General features: G+C 55.6%; 1 protein-coding gene across 6 annotated transcripts in view; it reads left to right on the top strand.

Annotated features, from left to right (window-relative positions):
• ALDH4A1 (aldehyde dehydrogenase 4 family member A1) overlaps nt 1–25339 on the top strand; it is a 29865-nt gene that overhangs the window by 868 nt on the left and 3658 nt on the right. For 5 of the 6 annotated variants that reach the window (XR_013185092.1, XR_013185094.1, XR_013185095.1 and 2 more), the window contains exons 2-14: nt 838–931; nt 1183–1275; nt 1362–1409; nt 2378–2533; nt 4977–5126; nt 5206–5280; nt 9794–9981; nt 14109–14182; nt 16367–16563; nt 16850–16897; nt 19191–19343; nt 22403–22524; nt 24195–24313. Coding sequence is in view for 2 of the 6 variants with exons in the window: in XM_077190150.1 (XP_077046265.1) it covers nt 838–931; nt 1183–1275; nt 1362–1409; nt 2378–2533; nt 4977–5126; nt 5206–5280; nt 9794–9981; nt 14109–14182; nt 16367–16563; nt 16850–16897; nt 19191–19343; nt 22403–22524; nt 24195–24313 (1517 nt within the window). In the remaining 4 variants the exon portion in view is untranslated. The remainder of the gene's footprint in view (nt 1–837; nt 932–1182; nt 1276–1361; nt 1410–2377; nt 2534–4976; nt 5127–5205; nt 5281–9793; nt 9982–14108; nt 14183–16366; nt 16564–16849; nt 16898–19190; nt 19344–22402; nt 22525–24194; nt 24314–25339) is intronic. The other variant, XM_077190151.1, reaches the window with a different exon arrangement.

The raw sequence follows: 25339 nt of genomic DNA on the forward strand, positions 1-25339 counted from the left end.
TTTCCCTTCGTTTTCTCCCCTTTCCCTTTCGTTTTCCCCTCCTTTTTCTCCCATTTGCCCCTTTTCCCGGGCATTATCGCTGATGTGGACAGTGTAACCCATTCGTGGCGCTGGTCAGTGCCAAGGTCCGGTGATCCGGGGGCAGCTCAGGGTGCCCGTCCGGCTTTTGCCCCCTGGACTTTGCCAGGAGCCGGCGGAGCGCGGGGGTGTTGGAGCAGCCCGGGTCGATCCACAGCTCATTCCTTAAAATTCGATCCTGTGCCTCGTTCCTTAAAAATCCACCCTGTGCCTCGTTCCTTTAAAATGCCTTTCCCAGCGCTTTTTGCTGAGCGAGAGAAGCGGTGCTGGGCTGGGGGCGAGGGCCGGGCTCGGCTCCCGGCTCTGGCATCCCCATCCAGTGGGAGGGATGGAGCAGGGGCTGGTTTGGGGGAGCAGCCCGGGACCGAGGTGTCCCCTGGGGATTGAGATGTCCCCGGGGCTGAGGTGTTCCCCGTGATTGAAGTGTCCGTCAGGATGGAGGTGTCCCCCGGGGATTGAGATGTCCCCCATGACTGAGGTGTCCCCGGGGCTGAGGTGCCCCCGTGGATTGAGGTGTCCCCGGCATCAAAGTGTCCCTCAGGATGGAGGTGTTCCCCGGGGATTGAGATGTCCCCCGTGGATTGAGGTGTCCCCGGCATCAAAGTGTCCCTCAGGATGGAGGTGTCCCCCGGGGGTTGAGATGTCCCCCATGATTGAAGTGTCCCCGGGACCGAGTGTCCCCAGGGCTGAGGTGTCCCCCGGTGCTGGGGAAGGAGGGAATGGCAGAATTGCAGCGGTTCCTGTCCTGCCGTGTCACAGGCAGAGATGGCAGCACCGCCCGGCCATCCAGGTGACCAACGAGCCCATCCTGGAGTTCAAGCCGGGGAGCCCCGAGCGAGCGGCGCTCCAGAAGGTACCAGTGCCGGGATTTGGGGGATTTGGGGGCTGGGAGGGCCCTGGGCTGTGCTGCAGGGCACCCCAGGCTCTCCCTGGTGTGACAGCCCCATGCTGCCCAGCTCCTGCTCATTCCCTGTGGGCACATCTGTGCCTCCTGTGGGCAGCCCATGCCTGCAGCCTGTTCCCAGTTCCCTCTGCCCTGGGAAGGGGGTTGAGGGCAGCTGGAGGGGCTGGGAGCTGCTCCCACCACGTTCTCCTCTCTGCCAGGCCCTGGCTGACCTGAAGGACAAGACTGAGGACATCCCGTGTGTCATTGGGGGGGAGGAGGTGTGGACCCCCACAGTGAGGTACCAGCTCTCGGTGAGTCAGGGGCTCTCATTGAATGGGGGGTCCCTGCAGGAGGACCCTGGGACTGGTTCCTACAGAGCCTCTTCTTCTCTCCCCAGCCCTTTAACCATGCACACAAGGTGGCCAGGTACTGCTATGCCAGCAAGGTGAGTGCCCCTCTCTGTCCCCCCTCTTCCTGGCTGGTTTTCTGGGGAAGCAGCAGCACTTGGTTTAGCAAGTGCAATGCAATTTGTGAGCAGGGAGGCTCCAGGAGCCTTTCCAAGCTCCAGGGATCCTGGAACAAAGCCACCAGGAGCTGCAGACTCGGGGTTGTGATGGCACCACTGCTCTGTGCCTGGTGGGGGGTTACCCCTTGCTTTTCCCTGTGACCTGGTGGTGGGCAGTGTTGGTCTGGTTTTTCTAAGCCTTCTGATGTTGACATTCTTGTAGCAAACTTTCTCACACACTTCCTGTAAATAACTCATTGTTTTGCATTCCTTTATGGAAGAAGAAAAAGTTCATAGACTGTTAGTCTGTCCAGTGTCATTGGAAAGGTGGCACTGTCACCTTCCAATCCACTGTCACTCTTAGAAAACTATAAATGTTAGAGTCAGAAAAGAAACTTCCCGTTTTTCTTCACCTTGAGAACAGTGGTGTGAGCTTGTGTTCTGTCACAGACATCTTTTATGAAAAATCCTTTCCTTAGGATTTTTCCTCCTGAGAAGCTGAGAGGCCTCAGGAACAAAATGTAACCAATGGTTATCTGCTGCTGTGGAATGCAACAGGTGCAGCTGGGATTGGGCTCATGTGGTTGTTTCTAATTCATGGCCAATCACAGCCCAGCTAGCTCAGACTCTCTGCCCGTGCCACAAGCCTTTGTTATCATTCCTTTCTGTTCTTAGCTTAGCCAACCTTCTGATGAATCCTTTCTTCTATTCTTTTAGTATAGTTTAAATATAATATATATCATAAAATAATAAATCCAGCCTTCTGAAACATGGAGTCAGATCCTGGTCTCTTCCCTCATCCTCAAACCCCTGTGACACGGTCTCAGTGTTCTTTCATCCTATAGCGACAGGGCAGGAACCTGGAGAGGCTCCTCCTCCCTGCTGCCTTTTCCCCTTTGCCTCCACAGGAGCTCATTAACAAAGCCATTAACGCCGCCCTGGCCGCCAGGAAGGAGTGGGACCTGAAGCCTGTGCAGGACCGGGCTCAGATCTTCCTGAGGGCAGCTGACATGCTGAGCGGGCCGCGGAGAGCAGAGGTGCTGGCCAAGACCATGGTGGGGCAGGTAGGGATGGGCTTGGCTTGGAAAGCCAGGTGTCTGCTGAGGAAGGCAGGAGCCTCCCCTGAAATGGAAAATGTGAACCCCCTCCCCCTCTGAGTTGTTATAATTTTGAAATTAAGGGGCTCTCAGGCAAAGATATGGGAATAGGAATAACAGTTCTTTATTAGGAAAATTAAAAATACAAATGTAGTAGTACAAACAACAACAACAACAACAAAAAAAACGACAAAAACAAAAAAAAAATATTGTCATAGTGAGAATCTGACCTGACACCCTGTGGGTCAGCCCCATCCCATGGGGGCTCAGCCCTCCTGCAGTGCCAGCTGTGGCTCTGCTGGAGCAGGGATCCTGCACAAGGGGGGAGTTTTCTTCTGCAGCTCCAGGGCTGCTGCAGATGGGCCTGGGCTCCCTCTGGCAATGCAGGGCAGCAGAAGCTGCTCCTCTGGCAATGCACTGGGCAAAGGCTGCCCTGGTGTCCCAAATCTCAGATTGTACCCAGGTAGGAATGCTTGGCTCCTGCCCTGGGCAATGCAGCATCTCCCCATGGGATGATGGAATTGGATCAGCCCTGCAGGGACATCAGTGGCCATGGACAGCAGAGATCTCCTGCAGGGAGGATTGGCTGGGGGAGAGATAAAGAAAACTGCCCCATGAGCAGAATATCCTGAATATCCCTCAGACCTCCCGTGGATGGGAGAGGGAGCTGGGAATGCTCCCAGTTCATCCCTGTGTCTCAGGTTGGAAATGGGTGTGTGTTTTCTGCTCCTATCTGTGGAGCAGGTAGCTCTTGTTCCTTGGGCAGTTATCTGTGGGGTTTTGCCCCACTTCTAACAGATGGGAATAGAATACACAGCCCCATTTCCAGCCTAAGACAGGGGTGCTGGAGAACCTGGGCTGAGCAGGAGGAGCAGGGCAGGAGGGGCTGCCAGGGTGGTTTTTGGCAGTGGGAGTGGCTGGAGGTGCTCTGTGGGGCTGATCCTCACTCCTTGCTGCTCCTGGCAGCAGGATCAGCGTGAGGCTGTGCAGGAGGCCCCGTCCTTGGGAACTGAGCTCGGGAGGTGTCGCCACATTTCTCATCCCAGGGGAAAGCAAGGCACAACTCTTCCCAAGAATATTTCTGGGTTTCACGTTCTCTGAACCTCAGAGAAAGAAAAAACAATTCTCATCATTTGCTGTGCCTGTGTTTGTGCCAAAGTAGAATGCAATATGGAGATTGTTTGCCCACAGTGATGGTGGTTTGTTTCCTTGGCCTGTCAGGGCCAGGTGTGTGTGTGTGTGTGTGTTGGGACTGTTGGGTGACAGTCACGAGATTCTGTGCAGAGTTGAGTGCTTGGCAGATTCAGTTTAGATGTAATGTAATACAGTGTAATAGAGTATAGATAATATAGTGTAATAAAGCAATTAATTAGGCTTCTGATATCAATGGAGTCAGATGCATCATTTCCTCTCCCCTTGTCGGGGGGCATCCTGATTCCATAGAGAGGAGCACCCACAGCCAGCACTGCAGCATTGCTGCATTGCCCCATTGCTGCACTGCCCCATTGCTGCACTGCCCCATTGCTGCACTGCCCCATTGCTGCACTGCCCCATTGCTGCACTGCCCCATTGCTGCACTGCCCCATTGCTGCACTGCCCCATTGCTGCACTGCCCCATTGCTGCATTGCCCCGTGCCCCATTGCTGCATTCCCTGTGTGCCATTGCTGCATTCCCCCGTGCACCCATTCCCCCATGCATCCTTGCTGTATTCCCCTTGCCCCATTGCTGCATCCCCTCATGCACCCTTACTGCCACCCCCTCAATGCACCATTGCTGCATTCCCCCATGCCCCATTGCTGCATTCCCATGCACCACTGCTGCACCCCCATGCAGCCATCCTCCATGCACCATTGCTGCATCCCCATGCACCCATTCCCCCATGCCCCATTGCTGCATTCCCCCATGCACCATTGCTGCATTTCTCCACGCACCCATTCCCCTGTGCACAATTGCTGCATTCCCCACACCCCACTGTTGCATTCCCCATGCGCCATTGCTGCATCCCCTGTGCACCCATTCCCCATGCGCCATTGCTGCATTCCCATGCACCCATTCCCCCATGCACCATTGCTGCATTCCCCACACCCCACTTTTGCATTCCCTATGCGCCATTGCTGCATCCCCTGTGCACCCATTCCCCATGCCCCATTGCTGCATCCCCCACACACCATTGCTGCATTCCCCCATTGCTGCATCCCCCATGCACCCATTCTCCCATTGCTGCATTGCCCCGTTGCTGCATTGCCCCGTTGCTGCATTGCCCCATTGCTGCATTGCCCCATTGCTGCATTGCCCTATGCACTGTTGCTGCATCCCCCATGCACCCATTCTCCCATGCCCCATTGCTGCATTGCCCCATTGCTGCATTGCCCCATGCACTGTTGCTGCATCCCCTCCCTGTCCCTGCAGGCCAAGACCGTGATCCAGGCCGAGATCGACGCCGCTGCCGAGCTCATTGACTTCTTCCGCTTCAACGCCAAGTACGCGCTGGAGCTGGAGCAGAGCCAGCCCCTGAGCGTGGACATCAGCACCAACTCCATGGTCTACCGGGGGCTGGAGGTGAGCTGGGCCCCTGCCCCGTGGGGTCACCCTGGGGGACAGCAGGGTCCCCATGTCCCTGTTCCCTGTGTCCCCGCAGGGCTTCGTGGCTGCCGTGTCCCCCTTCAACTTCACGGCCATCGGGGGCAACCTGGCGGGGGCTCCGGCGCTGATGGTGAGTGCTGGGGACAGGGGGACAGGAGAGGGGGACAGGGGACAGGAAATGGGGGCAGGGGGACGGGAAATGGGGGCAGGGTCACAGGACGGGGGGTGGGACAGGGGGACAGAGCAGAGGGACAGAACAGGGAGGCAGGACGGGGACAGGAAATGGGAAGCAGGACATGGGGACAGGGCAGGGGGACAAGGGGACAGGACAGGGTCACAGGATGGGGGACAGTGCAGGGGGCAGGACAGGGCAGGGGACAGGGTCACAGGATGGGGGGACAGGACAGGGGGGCAGGGTGGCAGGACACAGGGACAGGGCATGGGGAAAGAGCAGGGGGAAGAACAGGGGGCAGGGGGACAAGGGGACAGGGCAAGGGGGCAGGGTGGCAGGACAGGGGGACAGGGCAGGGGGATGAGGGGACAGGACAGGATCACAGGACAGGGGGATGAGGGGACAGGACAGGGGGGCAGGGGGGCAGGGTGGCAGGGCAGGGGGATGGGATAGGGGGGCAGGGGGACAAGGGGACAGGACGGGGAGCAGGGGGATGGGACAGGGGGGCAGGACAAGGGAACAGGACAGGGTTGCAGGATGGGGGGACAGGACAAGGGGGAAGGGTGGCAGACAGGACAGGGAGCAGGACACAGAGGGACAAGGGGGCAGGGGGGCAGGACAGGGGCACGGGGGACAGGACATGGGGATAGGGATACAGGGCAGGGTCACAGGATGGGAGGGCAGGGTGGCAGGACACAGGGACAGGGCAGGGGACAGGACAGTCCAAGGAAAGGCTGGGACAGGAATCCCAGCCCTCAGGTTCAGCTGGGCTGGGGTGGGCAGGGGGGGAGCTGAGCCCCCCTGGGGCTGTTGCACAGACACTCCTGGGGCTCGTGGAGCCCTTGACCCCATCAGCATTTAGGCTTTAATTAAACACCCCAGGGTCTGGATTTCCAGTGTGATGGGAGAAGTGCTGGAAAAGCACAAATTCCCCAAACCTGCCTTGGGGTTTTTGTTGTGTCTTTTCCTTCCCAGGCTGGGTTTGGGATCTGGGAATGAACACAGCAGGGTTTGATTTCCTACCTGGGCTGTCGGGACATGACAGTGGAACCAGTTTGTAGCTGCTCACATTCCTCTGGGATGACACTTTGTGGGTACAGTGGGTGTGTTAGGGCCAAGGGCAGGCCATGGCTCTGCCATTTAGCACTGATAGGAGAGCCCAGAAAGTCTGAAAAAATATATTAGAAAAAAAGGTACTGGTAAAAAGCATTTCTGCACATTCCCATTTGTGTCCCAGCCCATGGAGCACAGGAGCTCCTGCCTCTGCAGGGTGGATTTTGGGGAAAGACTGTAATAACCTGGTGAATTTGGGCCAGGAATAATTAATTTATTGTTGTACTGGGATAGAAAAAAAAAAAAAAACCAACAACAAATTGTCCTCAGCTCTTTGCTAATCAGGCTCAGATTTTCTGCTGGCCCCTAAGAGCCTGGGGAGTTTTTAATTTGGGAACATCACATTTAAAGCCACATTTGAGTCAAGCATTTGAACCTGTCACTGGGGCAGGACTGGGGGGGACAAGGAGAGGGTGAAGCCACTGTGGAGCTGGGAGGATTTCTGGGGAGAGAGGTGCCCAGGAGCCCAGGGACACCCTTGGTTTTGGGGGATCTGGGGATGAGCTCATCCCAAAGCAGGTGAGCCCTGCTGGGCTGGGACAAACCCCTGCTGGCAGCTCTGAGTGACAGCTGGGGACATCCCAGGGCAGTGAATTGCCCTGGGATGCTGCAGGGGACTGGGATCCCTGCCCTGGGCTGGGGGCAGGACAGGACAGCAGCAGTGCCTGGGACAGCAGCAGGGAACACCTGGAATTCCAGTCAGGGGAAAACGCTGCTTAATAGGGGAATGGTAATTACAACCCCAGTGAAAACACTGCTTAATAGGGGAATGGTAATTAGAGCCCCAGAGTTTCTGTCCCCACGGGGGGTTGGACACTGGAGAGGTGCATGCAGTCAGTCCTGGCAATGGGATTTCCTTGGGATCAGAGCAGGCCAGGCTGCTGGGAATGCTGGGCCCAGCCTGGCCTGGATTTCCCAGCTGCTGCAGCTTCTGCAGGGCTCTGGCAGTGTTGGGAGTGGGGGATTGGGGAGCCCAGGGGCAGCTGTGCCCATGGAAGGAGCTGTGCCCAGGGAAGGAGGAGCTGTGCCCAGGGAGGAGGAGCTGTGCCCAGGGAGGAGGAGCTGTGCCCAGGGGGGGAGCTGTGCCCAGGGGGGGAGCTGTGCCCAGGGAAGGAGCTGTGCCCAGGGGAGGAGCTGTGCCCAGGGAAGGAGGAGCTGTGCCCAGGGAAGGAGCTGTGCCCAGGGAAGGAGGAGCTGTGCCCAGGGGGGAGCTGTGCCCAAGGAAGGAGGAGCTGTGCCCAGGGAAGGAGGAGCTGTGCCCAGGGAAGGAGGAGCTGTGCCCAGGGGAGTTTTTCCTGCACAGCAAATCCCTGGGAAGCAGAAGCCAGGAGTCCAAAGCTGTGTTCACAGGGGTTTGAGGATGAGGGAAGAGATGAGGATCTGACTCCATGTTTCAGAAGGCTTGATTTATTATTTTATGATATATATTATATTTAAACTATACTAAAAGAACAGAAGAAAGGATTTCATCAGAAGGCTGGCTAAGAATAGAAAAAGAAAGAATGATAACAAAAGCTTGTGGCTCAGAGAGTCCGAGCCAGCTGACTGGGATTGGCCATGAATTAGAAACAACCCCATGAGCCCAATCCCAGATGCACCTGTTGCATTCCACAGCAGCAGATAACCATTGGTTACATTTTGTTCCTGAGGCCTCTCAGCTTCTCAGGAGGAAAAATCCTAAGGAAAGGATTTTTCATAGAAGATGTCTGTGACACAAAGCTCCTGTTCCGGGCTGTGACCCGTGCAGGGCAGGCTGAGCTGTGGGACAGGGGACAGGGGACAGGGACACGGGGCGGTCACAGGGAGCCCGTGGGGCCCAGGGCTGGGGTGGCACAGGGCCAAGGGGGCGTCACCAGGGGAGTTCTCCAGCCCCTGGCGCTGTGGGTGCCTGGTTAATCCAGCAGGAGCTTTGGTTTCACTGCCCTGCTGGCCCTGCCCGGGGCTGGTGGCAGTGCTGGGGACATTCCCGTGTCCTAAGGCAGGAAGCAGGGCCTGGTTTCCAGCTCCTCTTGGGGAAGGCAGAGCTCAGCCCTGGAAGGGAGGGGGGGAAGGCTGGCACAGCCACCTGGTGAGAGAAAAGGGGAGGATTTGTGCCCTCAGCTGAGCAGGGCACACCCAGCCCTATCTCAAAATATCTCAAGAGTTGTTCCCACCTTTGGTTCCCAGCAGAACCAAGGAAGAACCAACTCCACTGGCTTGGAGTTTTGGGATTTTTGTCTTTCTGCCTCAGGAAAGGCCATGGAAAAGTATTGGGAAATGTCACTAATCCAGCAGGCTACAGAGCCACACATGAGTGTGGAGAATATATAGAATAATAGGGGACACAGAAAAGAAATAAAGGCTGTGTGTCCATGAAATATCCCAAGAGTTGTTCTCACCTTTGGTTCCCTGGAAGAGCCAAGACGGCCCTGGGGCCTTGTACCCCTGAGGCTTGGGGAAAGGCTGTGGAAAAGTACTGGGAAATGTCACTAATCCAGCAGGCTACAGAGCCACACGTGTGTGTGGGGAATATATGGAATAATATAGGGAATATATGGAATAATAGGGAACACAGAAATAAAGGCTGTGTGTCCCCGAGGTGCCACCTCTATGGGACAGCTTCCAGGGAGTTCAGCTGTCCCTGCTGAGGTGTTTGTGGTGTGTCCCCAGTGACACGGCCCTGTGAGGTGTTGTGTGCGTCCCCAGTGACACGGCCCTGCTGTGACACGGCCCAGTGAGGTGTTCTGTGTCCCCAGGGGAACGTGGTGCTCTGGAAGCCCAGTGACACGGCCCTGCTGTGACACAGCCCTGTGAGGTGTTTGTGGTGTGTCCCCAGTGACACGGCCCTGCTGTGACACGGCCCTGTGAGGTGTTTGTGGTGTGTCCCCAGTGACATGGCCCTGCTGAGGTGTTTGTGGTGTGTCCCCAGTGACACGGCCCTGTGAGGTGTTTTGTGCCCGGTGACATGGCCCTGTGAGGTGTTCTGTGTGTCCCCAGGGGAACGTGGTGCTCTGGAAGCCCAGTGACACGGCCCTGTGAGGTGTTGTGTGTGTCCCCAGTGACACAGCCCTGTGAGGTGTTTGTGTGTTCCCAGTGACACGGCCCTGCTGTGACAGGGCCCTGTGAGGTGTTTTGTCCCCAGTGACACGGCCCTGTGAGGTGTTTGTGGTGTGTCCCCAGTGACGCAGCCCTGTGAGGTGTTTGTGTGTCCCCAGTGACACGGCCCTGTGAGGTGTTCTGTGTGTGTCCCCAGGGGAACGTGGTGCTCTGGAAGCCCAGTGACACGGCCCTGTGAGGTGTTCTGTGTGTGTCCCCAGGGGAACGTGGTGCTCTGGAAGCCCAGTGACACGGCCCTGTGAGCTGTTCTGTGTGTCCCCAGGGGAACGTGGTGCTCTGGAAGCCCAGTGACACGGCCCTGCTCTCCAGCTACGCCGTCTACAGGATCCTGCTGGAGGCGGGGCTGCCGCCCAACGTGGTGCAGTTCGTGCCCTCGGACGGCCCCGAGTTTGGGGACACTGTCACCAGCTCCGAGCACTTCTGTGGCCTCAACTTCACCGGCAGCGTGCCGTAGGTTGGGGACAGGGGGGACAGGGAGGGGCTGGGGGCTCCAATGGGGACAGGGAGGGGCTGGGGGCTCCAATGGGGACAGGGGGGACAGGGAGGGGTTGGGGGCTCCAATGGGAACTGAGGGCAGAGAGGGGCTGGGGGCTCCTCCTGGCACTGGATGGGCTGCAGCAGCTGGCAGGGCGTGGTTGCACGATTACATGGAAACAGGGCCTTCGAAGTGGTGACAAAAAGGGGCTGAGCTGGGTTTTGGTGCTGGGAGAGGAGTGGTTTTGGCTTTGGGGCTGAGCTCTGGGCACAGGAACAGCCACAGTGGCAGGGACACTCCCAGGGGGCTGTGGGTGGGTTTGCACCCCAGGGTGGGTTTGGTTTGCACCCCAGGGTGGGTTTGGTTTGGTTTGTACCCCAGGGTGGGTTTGGTTTGCACCCCAGGGTGGGTTTGGTTTGCACCCCAGGGTGGGTTTGGTTTGCACCCCAGGGTGGGTTTGGTTTGCACCCTGGTGGGTTTGGTTTGGTTTGCACCCCAGGGTGGGTTTGGTTTGCACCCCAGGGTGGGTTTGGTTTGCCCCCCAGGGTGGGTTTGGTTTGCACCCCAGGGTGGGTTTGCACCCCAGGGTGGGTTTGGTTTGTCCCCCACATGAGTTTGCCCTCCAGGTGGGTTTGGTTTGTACCCAGGGTGGGTTTGTACCCCAGGTGGGTTTGGTTTGTACCCCACATGAGTTTGCCCTCCAGGTGGGTTTGGTTTGCCCCCAGGGTGGGTTTGCTCTCAGTGTGGGTTTAGTTTGCCCCCACGTGGGTTGGGTTTGCATCCCAGGGTGGGTTTTGTACCCCAGGTGGGTTTGATTTTCCCCCCCAGGTAGGTTTGGTTTGCCCCTTGGTGGGTTTTGTCCTCTGGTGGGCTTGGTTTTCCCCCCAGATGGGTTTGGTTTGCCCCCTTGGTGGGTTTGCACTCCAGGTGGGTTTGGTTCCCCCCCAGGTGGGTTTTGTCCTCTGGTGGGTTTGGTTTGCCCCTTGGTGGGTTTTGTATCCCAGGTGGGTTTGGTTTGGCCCCCTGGATGGGTTTGCACCCCAGGTGGATTTTGTACCCCAGTTATGTTTGATTTGTGCCCCAGGTGGGTTTGATTTCCCCCCAGGTGGGTTTGATTTGTGCCCCAGGTGGGTTTTGTACCCCAATTAGGTTTTGTTTCCCCCCAGTTAGGTTTGGTTTCCCCCCAGGTGGGTTTTGTACCCCAGTTAGGTTTGGTTTCCCCCCAGTTATGTTTGATTTGTGCCCCAGGTGGGTTTGGTTTCCCCCCAGGTGGGTTTTGTACCCCAATTAGGTTTGATTTCCCCCCAGGTGGGTTTTGTACCCCAGGTGGGTTTGGTTTGTGCCCCAGGTGGGTTTTGTACCCCAATTGGGTTTGATTTCCCCCCAGCTGGGTTTGGTTTGTGCCCCAGGTGGGTTTTGTCCTCTGGTGGGTTTGGTTTGTGCCCCAGGTGGGTTTTGCACCCCAGTTAGGTTTGATTTCCCCCCAGTTAGGTTTGGTTTCCCCCCAGGTGGGTTTTGTACCCCAGTTAAGTTTGGTTTCCCCCCAGTTAGGTTTGGTTTGTGCCCCAGGTGAGTTTTGTACCCCAGTTAGGTTTGGTTTCCCCCCAGTTAGGTTTGATTTCCCCCCAGGTGGGTTTTGTACCCCAGTTAGGTTTGGTTTGTGCCCCAGCTGGGTTTTGTACCCCAGTTAGGTTTGGTTTGTGCCCCAGGTGGGTTTTGTACCCCAGTTAGGTTTGATTTCCCCCCAGGTGGGTTTTGTACCCCAGTTAGGTTTGATTTCCCCCCAGTTAGGTTTGATTTCCCCCCAGTTAGGTTTGATTTCCCCCCAGTTAGGTTTGGTTTCCCCCCAGGTGGGTTTTGTACCCCAGTTAGGTTTGGTTTGTGCCCCAGGTGGGTTTTGTACCCCAGTTAGGTTTGATTTCCCCCCAGGTGGGTTTTGTACCCCAGTTAGGTTTGGTTTGTGCCCCAGGTGGATTTTGTACCCCAGTTAGGTTTGATTTCCCCCCAGGTGGGTTTTGTACCCCAGTTAGGTTTGGTTTCCCCCCAGCTGGGTTTGCCCCTGGGCTCTGGCTGTGTCCCATGGGGTGTCAGAGGTGCTGAGGGGTCCCTGCAGGGGCTGTGGGAGCCCTCCCCAGGCCGGGCCATGCTCTGCTGAGCAGGGGCTGCCCAGGCTGGGAGCTCACAGCTCCCGTTGTGCTGGTGCCTGAGCCTCCTGCTGCGAGGCCATTTCCATTTTTATTGTTTTCCAGCTCAGGGGTTTGTCACACTGAGGCCTGAAGGGAAGGGGGGAAAGGGGAGGAACAGAAACTTCTGGATGCTCTCTGCGTGCCTCTCCCTGCAACAGTTTATTTTTTATTTTTAAAGCTGTGGAGCTGCTGTGTGGAGCCTTTGTTTGATACCTGTGCTCCAGTCCCACTGCCCTGTGCAGGGCATCCCTTTTTTCTGGGGGGCTGTCCCATCAGGCCATGCCTCTTTTTGGGGGTTTCCCATCAGGGAAACATTTTTTGGGTGATGTCCCATCAGAGCATCCCATTTTTAGGGTGTTCCACATTGGGGCATCCCTTTTTTTGGAGGGCTTCCCATTAGGGGATCCCTTTTTGGGGGGTTTCCCATTAGGGGATCCCTTTTTGGAGGGGGTTTCCCATTAGGGGATCCCTTTTCTGGGTGATTTCCCATCAATCCATCCCTTTTTTTGGATGGGGGGCTTCCCATCCTTCTTTTTTATGGAGTTTCCCATCAGGGCATTCCTTTTTTGGGGGGATTTCCCATCCCTCTTTTTTGGAGAGTTTCCCATCAGGGCATCCTTTTTTTAGAGGATTTCCCATCCCTTTTCTTGGAGGTTTTCCCATTGGAGCATCCCTTTTTTAGGAACTATTCCATCAGGGCATCACTTTTTTGGGGTTTTTCCCATCAGAGCATCCCTTTTTTTAGGGTGTTCCACATTGGGCCATCCTTCTTTTGGGGAGATTCCCCATCCCTCTTTATTGTTGAGTTTCCCATCAGAACATCCCTTTTTTAGAAGATTTCCCATCAGGGCATCCCTTTTTTTGGGGGGATTTTCCATCCCTTTTCTTGGAGGGTTTCCCATCAGAGCATCTCTTTTTTGGGGGCCTTCCCCACTGGGTCATCCCTCTTTTTGGGGGACTTCCCATCCCTTTTTTTGGAGGGTTACCCATCGGAGCATCCCTTTTTTTAGGAGGGATCCCTTTTCTGGGTGATTTCCCATCGAGCCATCCCTTGTTTTGGGTGGGGGGGGGCTTCCCATCCTTCTTTTTTATGGAGTTTCCCATCAGAGCATCCATTTTTTAGGAGATTTCCCAGCAGGGCATCCCTCTTTTTGGGGGATTTCCCATCCCTTTTTTGGTAGGGTTTCCCATCAGGGAATCCCTTTTTTGGGGGGCATTTCCCATCAGAGCATCCCTTTTATTAGGGGGTTTCCCATTAGGACATCCCTCTTTTTGTGGGATTTCTCATCCCTCTTTTTTGTGATCTTTCCCATCAGGGCATCCCTTTTTTGGAGGGATTTCTCATCCCTTTCTTTGGAGGGTTTCCCATCAGGGCATCCCTTTTTTAGGGGATTTCCTATCAGGGCATCCCTCTTTTTGGGGGACTTCCCATCTCTTTTTTTGTAGGGTTACCCATCAGAGCATCCCTTTTTTAGGGGATTTCCCATCAGGACATCCCTTTTTTGGGGGGATTTCTCATCCCTTTCTTTGGAGGGTTACCCATCAGAGCATCCCTTTTTTAGGGGACTTCCCATCCCTTTTTTTGGAGGGTTTCCTATTAGGGCATCCCTTTTTGGAGGGGGTTTCCCATTAGGGCATCCCTTTTTTTGGGTGGGGGGGCTTCCCATCCTTCTATTTTATGGAGTTTCCCATCAGAGCATCCCTTTTTTAGGAGATTTCCCATCAGGGCATTCCTTTTTTAGGAGATTTTCCATCAGGGCATTCCTTTTTTGGGGGATTTCCCATCATTTTTTTGGGGGGGGATTTCCCATCATTTTTTTGGGGGGGGGATTTCCCATCCCTTTTTTTAGAGGGTTTCCCATCGGGTCCCAGCACCCTGTGTGCAGAGCCCTGAGCAGCCTCTCCCTGTGTTCCAGAACGTTCCGGCGGCTCTGGAAGCAGGTCTCGGATAACCTGGAGCGCTACCGCAACTTCCCCCGCCTGGCTGGAGGTACCAGCCCCCCCTGCCCCTTTGTTTGTTTGTTTTTTTGCTTCATAGAATAATCACAGAATAGCTTGAGTTGGAAGGGACCCACGAGGATCAGCCAAGTCCAGCTCCTGGCGCTGCCCAGGCCAATCCCAAGAACCCCACCCTGTTCCTGGGAGCATCCTCCAAACTCTTCCTGAGCTCTGCCGGGCTCTGTGCTCTGCCCATTCCCTGGGGAGCCCCCAGCCACTCTCTGGGTGAAGAACCTTGAAAATCCAACCTAAACCTGCCCTGATACAGCTCCAGGCCATTCCCTCGGGTCACCAGAGAGGGGATCAGTGTCAGTGCCTGCCCCTCTCGTCTCCCTTCAGTCTCCTCCAGGCTGAACAATCCAGGTGGCCTCAGCCTCTCCTCATCAGCTTCCCCTTCAGACCTGTCACTCCCTTTGCAGCCTCCTTTGGATGCTCTCTAATACATTTAAATCCTTCTTTGGGGCACCCAAAACTGCCCCCTGGATTCAGGGCTTGGGGGGCAGCTCCTCCTGTGCCTGGGGAGGAGAGGGGCAGCATTCCCACCCCTGAGGGCAGGAAATCCCTGGATATTCAGAGCTGTGGGGGTGGCACAAGGTGGGATTTTAGGGTGGGGAGGTGGTGGTTGGACCCCAGCGTTTGGGAATTGAGGTTGGTCCCTCTGGTCCCTTTTCCATGGGTTTTATCTGCCTGCTCCAGGGTTGTGCCCCTGTGCTCACGGCTCTTCCTGTCCTGATGCCTTTTGGGGCTGCCTAAAAACAGAGCCAGACGAAATCTGGGGAATTGAGAGCAGTTCTGTTCATTGAAGGGCCCTCAGGTGCATCTCAGACAGGGGCTGCACCCAAAACCGGACCACGGCTCACGGGTTTCACACTTTGATAACTTTGGTCCATTTGCATGTTGGGGGTTCATCCTCCAATTCCAGCTTCAGCTAATGAAGCCATTCACCCCAAGTTTGCTCCCCCAGCTCCCTTTTGTTGAATCTCTGGGGGCCTGAGGCAGTGAGGTGTCCTTGACTGCCAGGCCTGGAGAGGAATTGTTGTGTCTGCCCCAAACGGGAGAACAGCAGCTGGCACTGCCTGTGGGGTTTGGAGTTACACACTAAAGAACTGTAGGATCACAAATACATGGAAAATATAAAATATATTTTATTATATATAAACATCATTATTTATATATCTCATTATATATAAACATATGTAGACAGTTTCCCTCTAATTATAGATAAAAAAATTTATATTATATTATATCATCATTATATATATTTATATATATATAGATATCAATATATATAAACATATATATAGACATCACTTCCCCTCTAATTATATATGTAATATAATATTATAGTATATTATATCATTATATATATTTAAATATTTATAGATAGTATTATATATAAACATATATAAATATCACTTCCCCTCTAATTATATAGATATAGATATATAAATATATATAATATCATATTATATATTAACATCATTATATATATTTATATATTTATAGATATCATGATATTTAAACATATTTATAGACATCAGATATTATATTATCATTATATATAAACATATATATAGATATCACTTCCCCTCTAATTATATATATAATATAATATAATATTATAGTATAGTATAACATCATTATATATATTTAAATATTTATAGATAGTATTATATATAAACATATATAAATATCAGTTTCCCGCTAATTATATATATATATAAATATATATATCATACTATATATGAATATCATTATATATATTTATAGAGGTAATATCATACTATATATGAACATCATTATATATATTTATATATTTATAGATATGATATATAAACATTTATAGACATCAGTTCCTATATTATATTATTATATTATATTATATTATATTATATTATACATTATAGTATAGTACATTATTGTATAGTACATTATATTATAGTACATTATAGTATAGTACATTATAGTATAGTACATTATAGTATAGTACATTATAGTATATAATCTATATTTATAATCTCATTTATAGTATTTTCTATATTTATATGTGCTTACATCTAAACACATACACCGACACCATTTCCCCTGTACCCCCCGGAGCAGGGCAGAGCCCCAGCCCCATTTCGGGCTCCGCCCCGCCCTGGCAGCTCCTCCCGTGCCCTTTTCGGTCCCGCAGAGTGCGGCGGGAAGAACTTCCACGTGCTGCACCGCTCGGCGGACGTGGGCAGCGCGGTGCACGGGACCCTGCGCTCGGCCTTCGAGTTCGGTGGGCAGAAATGCTCGGCCTGCTCGCGGCTCTACGCGCCCGCCTCACTGTGGCCCCACATCAAAGAGAAGCTGCTGGAGGAGCACGGCAAGATCAAAGTGGGAGATGTGAGCCGAGCTGCCGGGCTGCTGAAGGGCTTTGCGGCTCAGCGGGAGGCTGATGGGATTAGGGGCTGCGGGAACCGGCTGCTAATTCCCATTGAAGCGAGCTTTTCATCCCCCCCTCCGCCCCGCAGCTCCTGGCCCTGATTAGAAATTAACTTGTAGCCGCTCTGCGGGGAGGGCCGGGCCGGCTCTGCCGCAGCTCCCGGGACACGGGCAAGGGTTTGGGGGGAGCTGAGGGAGCTCTGGGGTGCAGGGAGAGCTCTCATCCCCTCCTTTCTGCCTCCCACAGCCCACCCAGGACTTTGGGACCTTCTTCTCGGCTGTGATCGATGACAAGGTGAGCCCAGAGCAGCCCCAGGTTGGGGCAAAAGCGGGAACAGGGATCAGGGTGAGCCCAGAGCAGCCCCAGGTTGGGGCAAAAGCGGGGACAGGGATCAGGGTGAGCCCAGAGCTGCCCCAGGTTGGGGCAAAAGCGGGGACAGGGATCAGGGTGAGCCCAGAGCTGCCCCAGGTTGGGGTAAAAGCAGGGACAGGGATCAGGGTGAGCCCAGAGCTGCCCCAGGTTGGGGCAAAAGCGGGGACAGGGATCAGGGTGAGCCCAGAGCAGCCCCAGGTTGGGGCAAAAGCGGGGACAGGGATCAGAGTGAGCCCAGAGCAGCCCCAGGTTGGGGTAAAAGCAGGGACAGGGATCAGGGTGAGCCCAGAGCAGCCCCAGGTTGGGGCAAAAGCGGGGACAGGGATCAGGGTGAGCCCAGAGCAGCCCCAGGTTGGGACAAAAGCGGGGACAGGGATCAGGGTGAGCCCAGAGCAGCCCCAGGTTGGGGCAAAAGCGGGGACAGGGATCAGGGTGAGCCCAGAGCTGCCCCAGGTGGGGTTTGCTGCAGAAATGGGGACAGTGTGAGCCCAGAGCTGCCCCAGGTTGGGGTAAAAGCAGGGACAGGGATCAGGGTGAGCCCAGAGCAGCCCCAGGTGGGGTTTGCTGCCCAAGTGGGGACAGGGATCAGCTGGAGCTGCCTGGTGGCTGAGTCTTGTGTCTCCTGCTGGTGAAAATTTGGGAATTTCTCCCAGAAATCGTCCTGGCCTGAGGGTTTTGTGTGCATTCCCTGCTCCTGCTCCTCCTCCGGAGCCAGGAGGGCACTGAGAGCAGAGTGTCCTTAGAGGAGTGACCCAGACCCCCTTACAGACCCCAAAACCCCCTTTAAATACCCAAACGCCCTTTCAGACCCCCAAACACCCTTTCAGACCCCAAACCCCCCTTCCAGACCCCCAAATGCCCTTTTAAACCCCCAAACCTCCTTGCAGACCCCAAACCCCCTCTTTTCCTGTCATCCCTGAGCCAAACCCCTCCTTTTAAATCCCCAAACCCCCCTTCCAGACCCCCAAACCCCCTCATTTCCTGTCAGCCCCAACCAAAACCTGCTTCCAGACCCCCCCCCTTTTAAACCCCCAGACCCCCAAACCCCTAATTTCCTGTCACTCCTAACCCAAACCCCCTTCCAGACCCCAAACCCTCCTTTTAACCCTAAAACCTTTTAAACCCTAAAACTGCCTTGCAGACCCCAAACTTCCCTTAAATCACCAAACCCCTCTTCCAGACCCCCAAACCCCCTTTTAAACCCTAAAAACACCTTGCAGACCCCAAACCCCCCTTTTAAGCCCCAAGACCCCCCCTTGCCAACCCCAAACCCCCCTTTTAAACCCCCAGACGCCCCTTTTAAGGCCCCAAACCCCCCTATTAAACCCTAAAACCGCCCTTCCAGACCCCAAACCCTCCTTTTAAACCCCCAAACCCCCCTCATTTCCTGTCAGTCCCAACCCAAACCCCCTTTTAAGACCCCAAACCCCCCTTTACACCCCCAGATCCCCCTTTTAAGACCCCAAACCCTCCTTTTACACCCCCAGACCTCCCTTGCAGACCCCAAACCACTCTTTTAAACCCCAACACCCCCTTCCAGACCCCAAACCCCTCTTTTAAGCCCCCAGACCCCCCCTTGCCGACCCCAAACCACCCTTTTAAACTCCCAAACCCCCTTTTAAGCCCCCAGACCCCTCCTTTTAAACCCCCAGACGCCCCTTTTAAGGCCCCATACCCCCCTTTTTTAAACCCTTAAACCGCCCTTCCAAACCCCAAACCCCCCTTTTAAACCCCCAAACCCCCTCATTTCCTGTCAGTCCCAACCCAAACCCCCTTTTAAGACCCCAAACCCCCCTTTACACCCCCAGACCCCCCTTTTAAGACCCCAGACCCCCCCTTTAAACCCCCAGCCCCACTTTTAAGCCCCCAAACCCTCCTTTTACAGCCCCAGACCTCCCTTGCAGACCCCAAACCCCCCTTTTAAACCCCTAGACGCCCCTTTTAAACCCCCAAACCCCCCTCATTTCCTGTCAGTCCCAACCCAAACCCCCTTTTAAGACCCCAAACCCTCCTTTTAAACCCCCAGACCCCCCCCTTGCAGACCCCAAACCCCCCTTTTAAGCCCCAAAACCCCTCTTTTAAACCCCCAGACGCCCCTTTTAAGGCCCCAAATCCCCCTTTAAAGCCCCCAAACCCCCTTGCAGACCCCAAACCCCCCTTGCAGACCCCCCAGCCCCCCTTGCAGCCCCTGCCCCATGCCCTGTGCCTGTCCCAGTCCTTTGCCAGGATCAAGGGCTGGCTCCAGCACGCCCACAGCTCCCCCAGCCTGACGGTGCTGGCGGGCGGCGGCTGCGACGACAGCGTCGGCTTCTACGTGGAGCCCTGCATCGTGGAGAGCAGGGACCCCCGGGACCCCATCATGAGAGAGGTGAGGGGATCCCTGTCCCAAATCCCTGTGGGACCCCCGGGACCCCATCATGAGAGAGGTGAGGGGGCCCAGCCCCTAATCCCTGTGGGACCCCATCCCAAATCCCTGTGGGACCCCCGGGACCCCATCATGAGAGAGGTGAGGGGGACCCAGCCCTAATCCCTGTGGGAAACCTGGGAGCCAGTCCCAAATCCCTGTGGGGAAACCTGGGATATCCAATCCCAAATCCCTGTGGGACCCCATCCCAAATCCCTGTGGGACCCCCGGGACCCCATCATGAGAGAGGTGAGGGGATCCCTGTCCCAAATCCCTGTGGGACCCCCGGGACCCCATCATGAGAGAGGTGAGGGGGCCCGGCCCTAATCCCTGTGGGACCCCCGGGACCCCATCATGAGAGAGGTGAGGGGGCCCAGCCCCTAATCCCTGTGGGGAAACCTGGAGCCAGTCCCAAATCCCTGTGGGGAAACCTGGGACCCCATCCCAAATCCCTGTGGGGAAACCTGGGATATCCAATCCCAAATCCTTGTGGGGAAACCTGGGAGCCAGTCCCAAATCCCTGTGGGACCCCATCATGAGAGAGGTGAGGGGGACCCAGCCCCTAATCCCTTTGGGGAAACCTGGGAGCCAGTCCCTAATCCCTGTGGGACCCCATCATGAGAGAGGTGAGGGGGACCCAGCCCCTAATCCCTTTGGGACCCCATCCCAAATCCCGGTGGGACCCCCGGGACCCCATCATGAGAGAGGTGAGGGGGATCCCCATCCCAAATCCCTGTGGGGAAACCTGGGACCCCATCATAAGAGAGGTGTGTGGGGACCCCACCCCAAATCCCTGTGGGACTCCCTGGGACCCCATCCCAAATCCCTGTGGGGAAACCTGGGATATCCAATCCCAAACCCTTGTGGAGAAACCTGGGACCCAATCCCAAATCCCTGTGGGGAAACCTGGGATATCCAATCCCAAACCCTTGTGGAGAAACCTGGGACCCAATCCCAAATCCCTGTGGGGAAACCTGGGAGCCAGTCCCAAATCCCTGTGGGACCCCATCATGAGAGAGGTGAGGGGGATCCCTGTCCCAAATCCCTGTGGGGAAACCTGGGACCCCATCCCAAATCCCTGTGGGGAAACCTGGGATATCCAATCCCAAATCCCTGTGGGGAAACCTGGGACCCCATCCCAAATCCCTGTGGAAGCCCCAGGACCCCATCCCAAATCCTTGCAGGGACCCCTGGGACCCCATCCCAAATCCCTGTGGGACAACCTGGGACCCCATCCCAAATCCTTTGGGGACTCCATCCCAAATCTCTGTGGGATCCCATCCCAAATCCCTGCAGGGACCCCTGGGACCCCATCATGAGAGGGGTGTGTGGGGACCCCATCCCAAATCCCTGTGGCACCCCTATCCCAAACCCCTGTGGGACCCCATCCCAAGTCCCTGTGGGACCCCCAGGACCCCATCCCAAATCCCTATGAGGACCCCCCAGGACCCCATATTGAGGGAGGTGGGGGATCCCATCCCAAATCCCTGTGGGGCACCTTGGAACCCCATCCCAAATCCCTGTGGGGATCCCATCACAAGGGAGGTGTGGGGGATCCTGTCCCAAATCCCTGTGGGACCCCATAATGAGGGATGTGTGGGATCCCATCCCAAATCCCTGTGGGATCCCACCCCCAATCCCTGCTCTGGGGGGGCTCCCCCAGGAATGGGTTCCTGCATTGGGGTCAGGCTTTGGGGTGGGGCAGCTCCTGCTCCTTCCTGGGGCTGATCCCGGCCTTTGGGTGGAGATTTTGGGGTTGATCCTCATGGGGTGTGTGGGTTTTTTGGGGCCAATCCTGATGGTTCGTGGTGTTTTCTGAACACCCAGGAAATTTTTGGGCCCATCCTTATGGGGTGTGTGGGTTTTTGGGTCCCATCCTTATGGGGTGTGTGGGTTTTTGGGTCCAATCCTGACAGGGTGTATGGGATTTTTGGGTCCAATCCTGACAGGGTGTATGGGGTTTTTGGGGCCAATCCTGACAGGGTGTATGGGATTTTTGGGTCCAATCCTGACAGGGTGTATGGGGTTTTTGGGTCCAATCCTGACAGCGTGTATGGGGTTTTTGGGGCCAGTCCTGACAGGGTGTATGGGGTTTTTGGGGCCAATCCTGATGGTTTGTGGCATTTTCTGGGCTCCAGGAGATTTTGGGGCCGATCCTGATGATGTGTGATGGTTTTGGAGCCGATCCTGACAGTTTGTGGGATTTCCTGAACTCCCAGGACATTTTTGGACCGATCCTTATGGGGTGTGTGGGTTTTTGGGGCCAATCCTGATGCTTTGTGGTACTTTCTGGGCTCCAGGAGTTTTTCAGGCCCATCCTGATGGTCTTTATGGGTTTTTTGGGGCCAATCTTGATGGGTTTTGGTACTTTCTGTATTCCCAGGAGATTTTTGGGCCCATCCTGACAGGGTGTGTGGGTTTTTTGGGGCCCATCCTGACAGTTTGTGGTGTTTCCTGCATTCCCAGGGGATTTTCAGGCTGATCCTGATGGGGTGTGATGGTTTTGGGGCTGATCCTGACAGTGTGTATGGATTTTTTTGGGCCAATCCTGACGGTTTTTGGTATTTTCTGCATTCCCAGGAGATTTTTGGGCCCATCCTGATGGTCTTTATGGGTTTTTTGGGCCGATCCTGATGGTTTTTGGTACTTTCTGCCTTCCCAAGAGATTTTCAGGCCGATCCTGACAGGGTGTGTAGGTTTTGGGGCCAATCCTGATGGTTTCTGATGTTTCCTGCATTCCCAGGAGATTTTCAGGCCCATCCTGATGGTTTTTATGGGTTTTTTGGGGCCAGTCCTGATGGTTTCTGGTGTTTCCTGCATTCCCAGGAGATTTTCAGGCCCATCCTGATGGTCTTTATGGGTTTTTTGAGGCAGATCCTGACAGGTTTTGGTGCTTTCTGCATTCCCAGGAGATTCTGGGGCCCATCCTGGCAGGGTGTGCGGGTTTATGGGGCCGATCCTGGCCGTGTGTATGGGTTTTTGGGGTCAGTTCTGACGGTCTGTGGTGTTCCCTGCCTCCCCAGGAGATCTTCGGGCCGATCCTGACGGTGTTCGTGTACCCCGACGATCGGTACCGGGAGGTGCTGGAGCTCATCGACAGCTCCACGCCCTACGGCCTCACGGGGGCGATCTTCGCCCAGGATAAGTGAGTCCCAAAACTCCCGAAAATTCCCCCAAAAAGCAGCTGAGGGTGCTTTTCCCATCTGCACTGAGCCATGGATATTCCTATTCCTATTCCTATTCCTATTCCTTCCTTCCCCCCTTTTCCTTCCCCCCTTTTCCTTCCCCCCTTTTCCTTCCCCCCTTTTCCTTCCCCCCTTTTCCTTCCCCCCTTTTCCTTCCCCCCTTTTCCTTCCCCCCTTTTCCTTCCCCCCTTTTCCTTCCCCCCTTTTCCTTCCCCCCTTTTCCTTCCCCCCTTTTCCTTCCCCCCTTTTCCTTCCCCCCTTTTCCTTCCCCCCTTTTCCTTCCCCCCTTTTCCTTCCCCCCTTTTCCTTTCCTTTCTTCTGCTGCTCCTCCTGCAAGGAGGGAAAGGGGTGGTTTGGAAATTCAGCTTAGTTCGTTTTTTGGGGTTTCTTAGCCCAAAAAAATCTTTGTTTTCAGTGAGGAATTATCCCATATGAATGTTTGGAGCACGTGGGGGTGAACCCATGGTGTCACCTCAGAGAGAATGACCCAAAATTGTCACAGAATTCTGGGCTGGAGGGGCCTTAGAGCTGATCCAGGGCCCCCCTGGCAGGGCAGGGACACCTCCCACTGTCCCAGGGAGCTCCAAACCCTCCAGCCTGGCCTGGGACACTGCCAGGGGTGGGGCAGCCACAGCTCCTCTGGATAGTGAGGGAGAACAACCTTTGCTTTATAACCATGAACTGAAAACAGAGAGAAAAAAACCCCAAAGCAGGGAAATGCAGGGACTGTGTGTGTGTGTGAAACCCCTGAGGGCGGGAACTGAGCATGAGGGGACCCATGGAGGGGGCATAAACCCCTGGAGGGGACCCAGACCCCTCTGGAGGGGACAAAAACCCCTGGAGGGGACCCAGACCCCTCTGGAGGGGACCCAGACCCATCTGGAAGGGGCACAGACCCATCTGGAGTGCTCCAGACCCCTCTGGAGGTGGCACAAACCCCTCTGGAGGGCACACAAAGTCCCCTGGAGGGGACCCAGACCCCTCTGGAAGGAGCATAGACCCCTCTAGAGGTGGCACAAACCCCTCTGGAGGTGGCACAAACCCCTCTGGAGTGAGCACAGACCCCTCTGGAGGGGACCCAGACCCCTCTGGAGTGAGCCCAGACCCCTCTGGAGGGGGCACAAACCCCTCTGGAGGGAGCACAAACCCCTCTGAAGGGAGCACAAACCCCTCTGGAGGGGGCACAAACCCCTCTGGAGGGCTCCAAACCCCTCTGGAGGTGGCACAAACCCCTCTGGAGGGAGCACAGACCCCTCTGGAGGGGACCCAGACCCCTCTGAAGGGAGCACAGACCCCTCTGGAGGGGGCACAAACCCCTCTGAAGGGGGAGCACAAACCCCTCTGGAGTGAGCACAGACCCCTCTGGAGGGGGCACAGACCCCTCTGGAGGGAGCACAAACCCCTCTGGAGGGAGCACAAACCCCTCTGGAGTGAGCACAGACCCCTCTGGAGGGGGCACAATCTCCCCTGGAGGGGACACAAGCTCCCCTCTGTGTCCCCCTGTGTCCCTCCGTGTCCCTCTGTGTCCCTCCTGCAGCCCAAGCCCCTGTGTGCTCGGTGTGGTGGCTCTGCAGGCGCTGGGCTGTGCTCAGCCTGTCCCTGTCCCTGTCCCTGTCCCTGTCCCTGGCAGGGCTGCCATCGCCGAGTCCCTCCGGCTGCTGCGCCACGCCGCCGGCAACGTCTACATCAACGACAAATCCACGGGGGCCGTGGTGGCCCAGCAGCCCTTCGGGGGCTCCCGCATCTCAGGTGACAGCCGCGCTGCTGGCCAGCTCCCCCGTGTCCCTCCATGTCACTCCTGTCCCTCCATGTCCCTCCTGTCCCTCCATGTCCCTCCTGTCCCTCCTGTCCCTCCATGTCCCTGTCCCGTGTCCCTCCTGTCCCTCCATGTCCTTCCATGTCCCTCCTGTCCCTCCATGTCCCTGTCCCGTGTCCCTCCTGTCCTATGTCCCTCCTATCCCTGTGTCCCTCCATGTCCCTCCATGTCCCTCCATGTCCCTCCTGTCCCTCCATGTCCCTGTCCCATGTCCCTCCCATCCCTGTGTCCCTCTATGTCCTTCCTGTCCTCTGTATCCCTCCTGTCCCTGTGTATCCCTCCTGTCCCTCCTTGTCCCTTGTTGTCCTGTCCCTCCATGTCCTTCCTTGTCCCCATCCTCCATGTCCCTCCTGTCCCTCCATGTCCCTCCTGTCCCTCCCATCCCTGTGTCCCTCCTGTCCCTCCCAGTCCCTCCATGTCCCTCCATGTCCCTCCTGTCCCTCCATGTCCCTGTCCCTTGTCCCTCCCATCCCTGTGTCCCTCCTGTCCCTCCTTGTCCCCATCCCTGCCTGTGTCCCTCCCACCCCTCCACATCCCTCCTGTGCTCAGTGTCCCTTGTCCCTCAGTGTCCTTCCCATCCCTCCTTGTCCCTCCTGTCCCTTCATGTCCTTTGTTCCTTCTCTTCCTCCATGTCCTTCCTTGTCCCCATCTTCCATGTCCCTCCTGTGCCCCGTGTTCCTTCTGTCCTCTGTGTCCTGTCCCTGCCGTCCTCCATGTCCTTCCATGTCCCTGTCCTTTGTCCCTCCCATCCCTGTGTCCCTCCATGTCCCTGTCCCATGTCCCTCCCATCTCTGTGTCCCTCCATGTCCCTGTCCTTTGTCCCTCCCATCCCTGTGTCCCTCCATGTCCCTGTCCTTTGTCCCTCCCATCCCTGTGTCCCTCCATGTCCCTGTCCCGTGTCCCTCCCATCCCTGTGCATCCCTCCTGTCCCTCCTTGTCCCCTGTATCCCTCCCACCCC

Source organism: Agelaius phoeniceus, chromosome 24 (assembly GCF_051311805.1).
Source record: "Agelaius phoeniceus isolate bAgePho1 chromosome 24, bAgePho1.hap1, whole genome shotgun sequence".
In the NCBI taxonomy this organism is placed as follows: Eukaryota; Metazoa; Chordata; class Aves; order Passeriformes; family Icteridae; genus Agelaius; species Agelaius phoeniceus.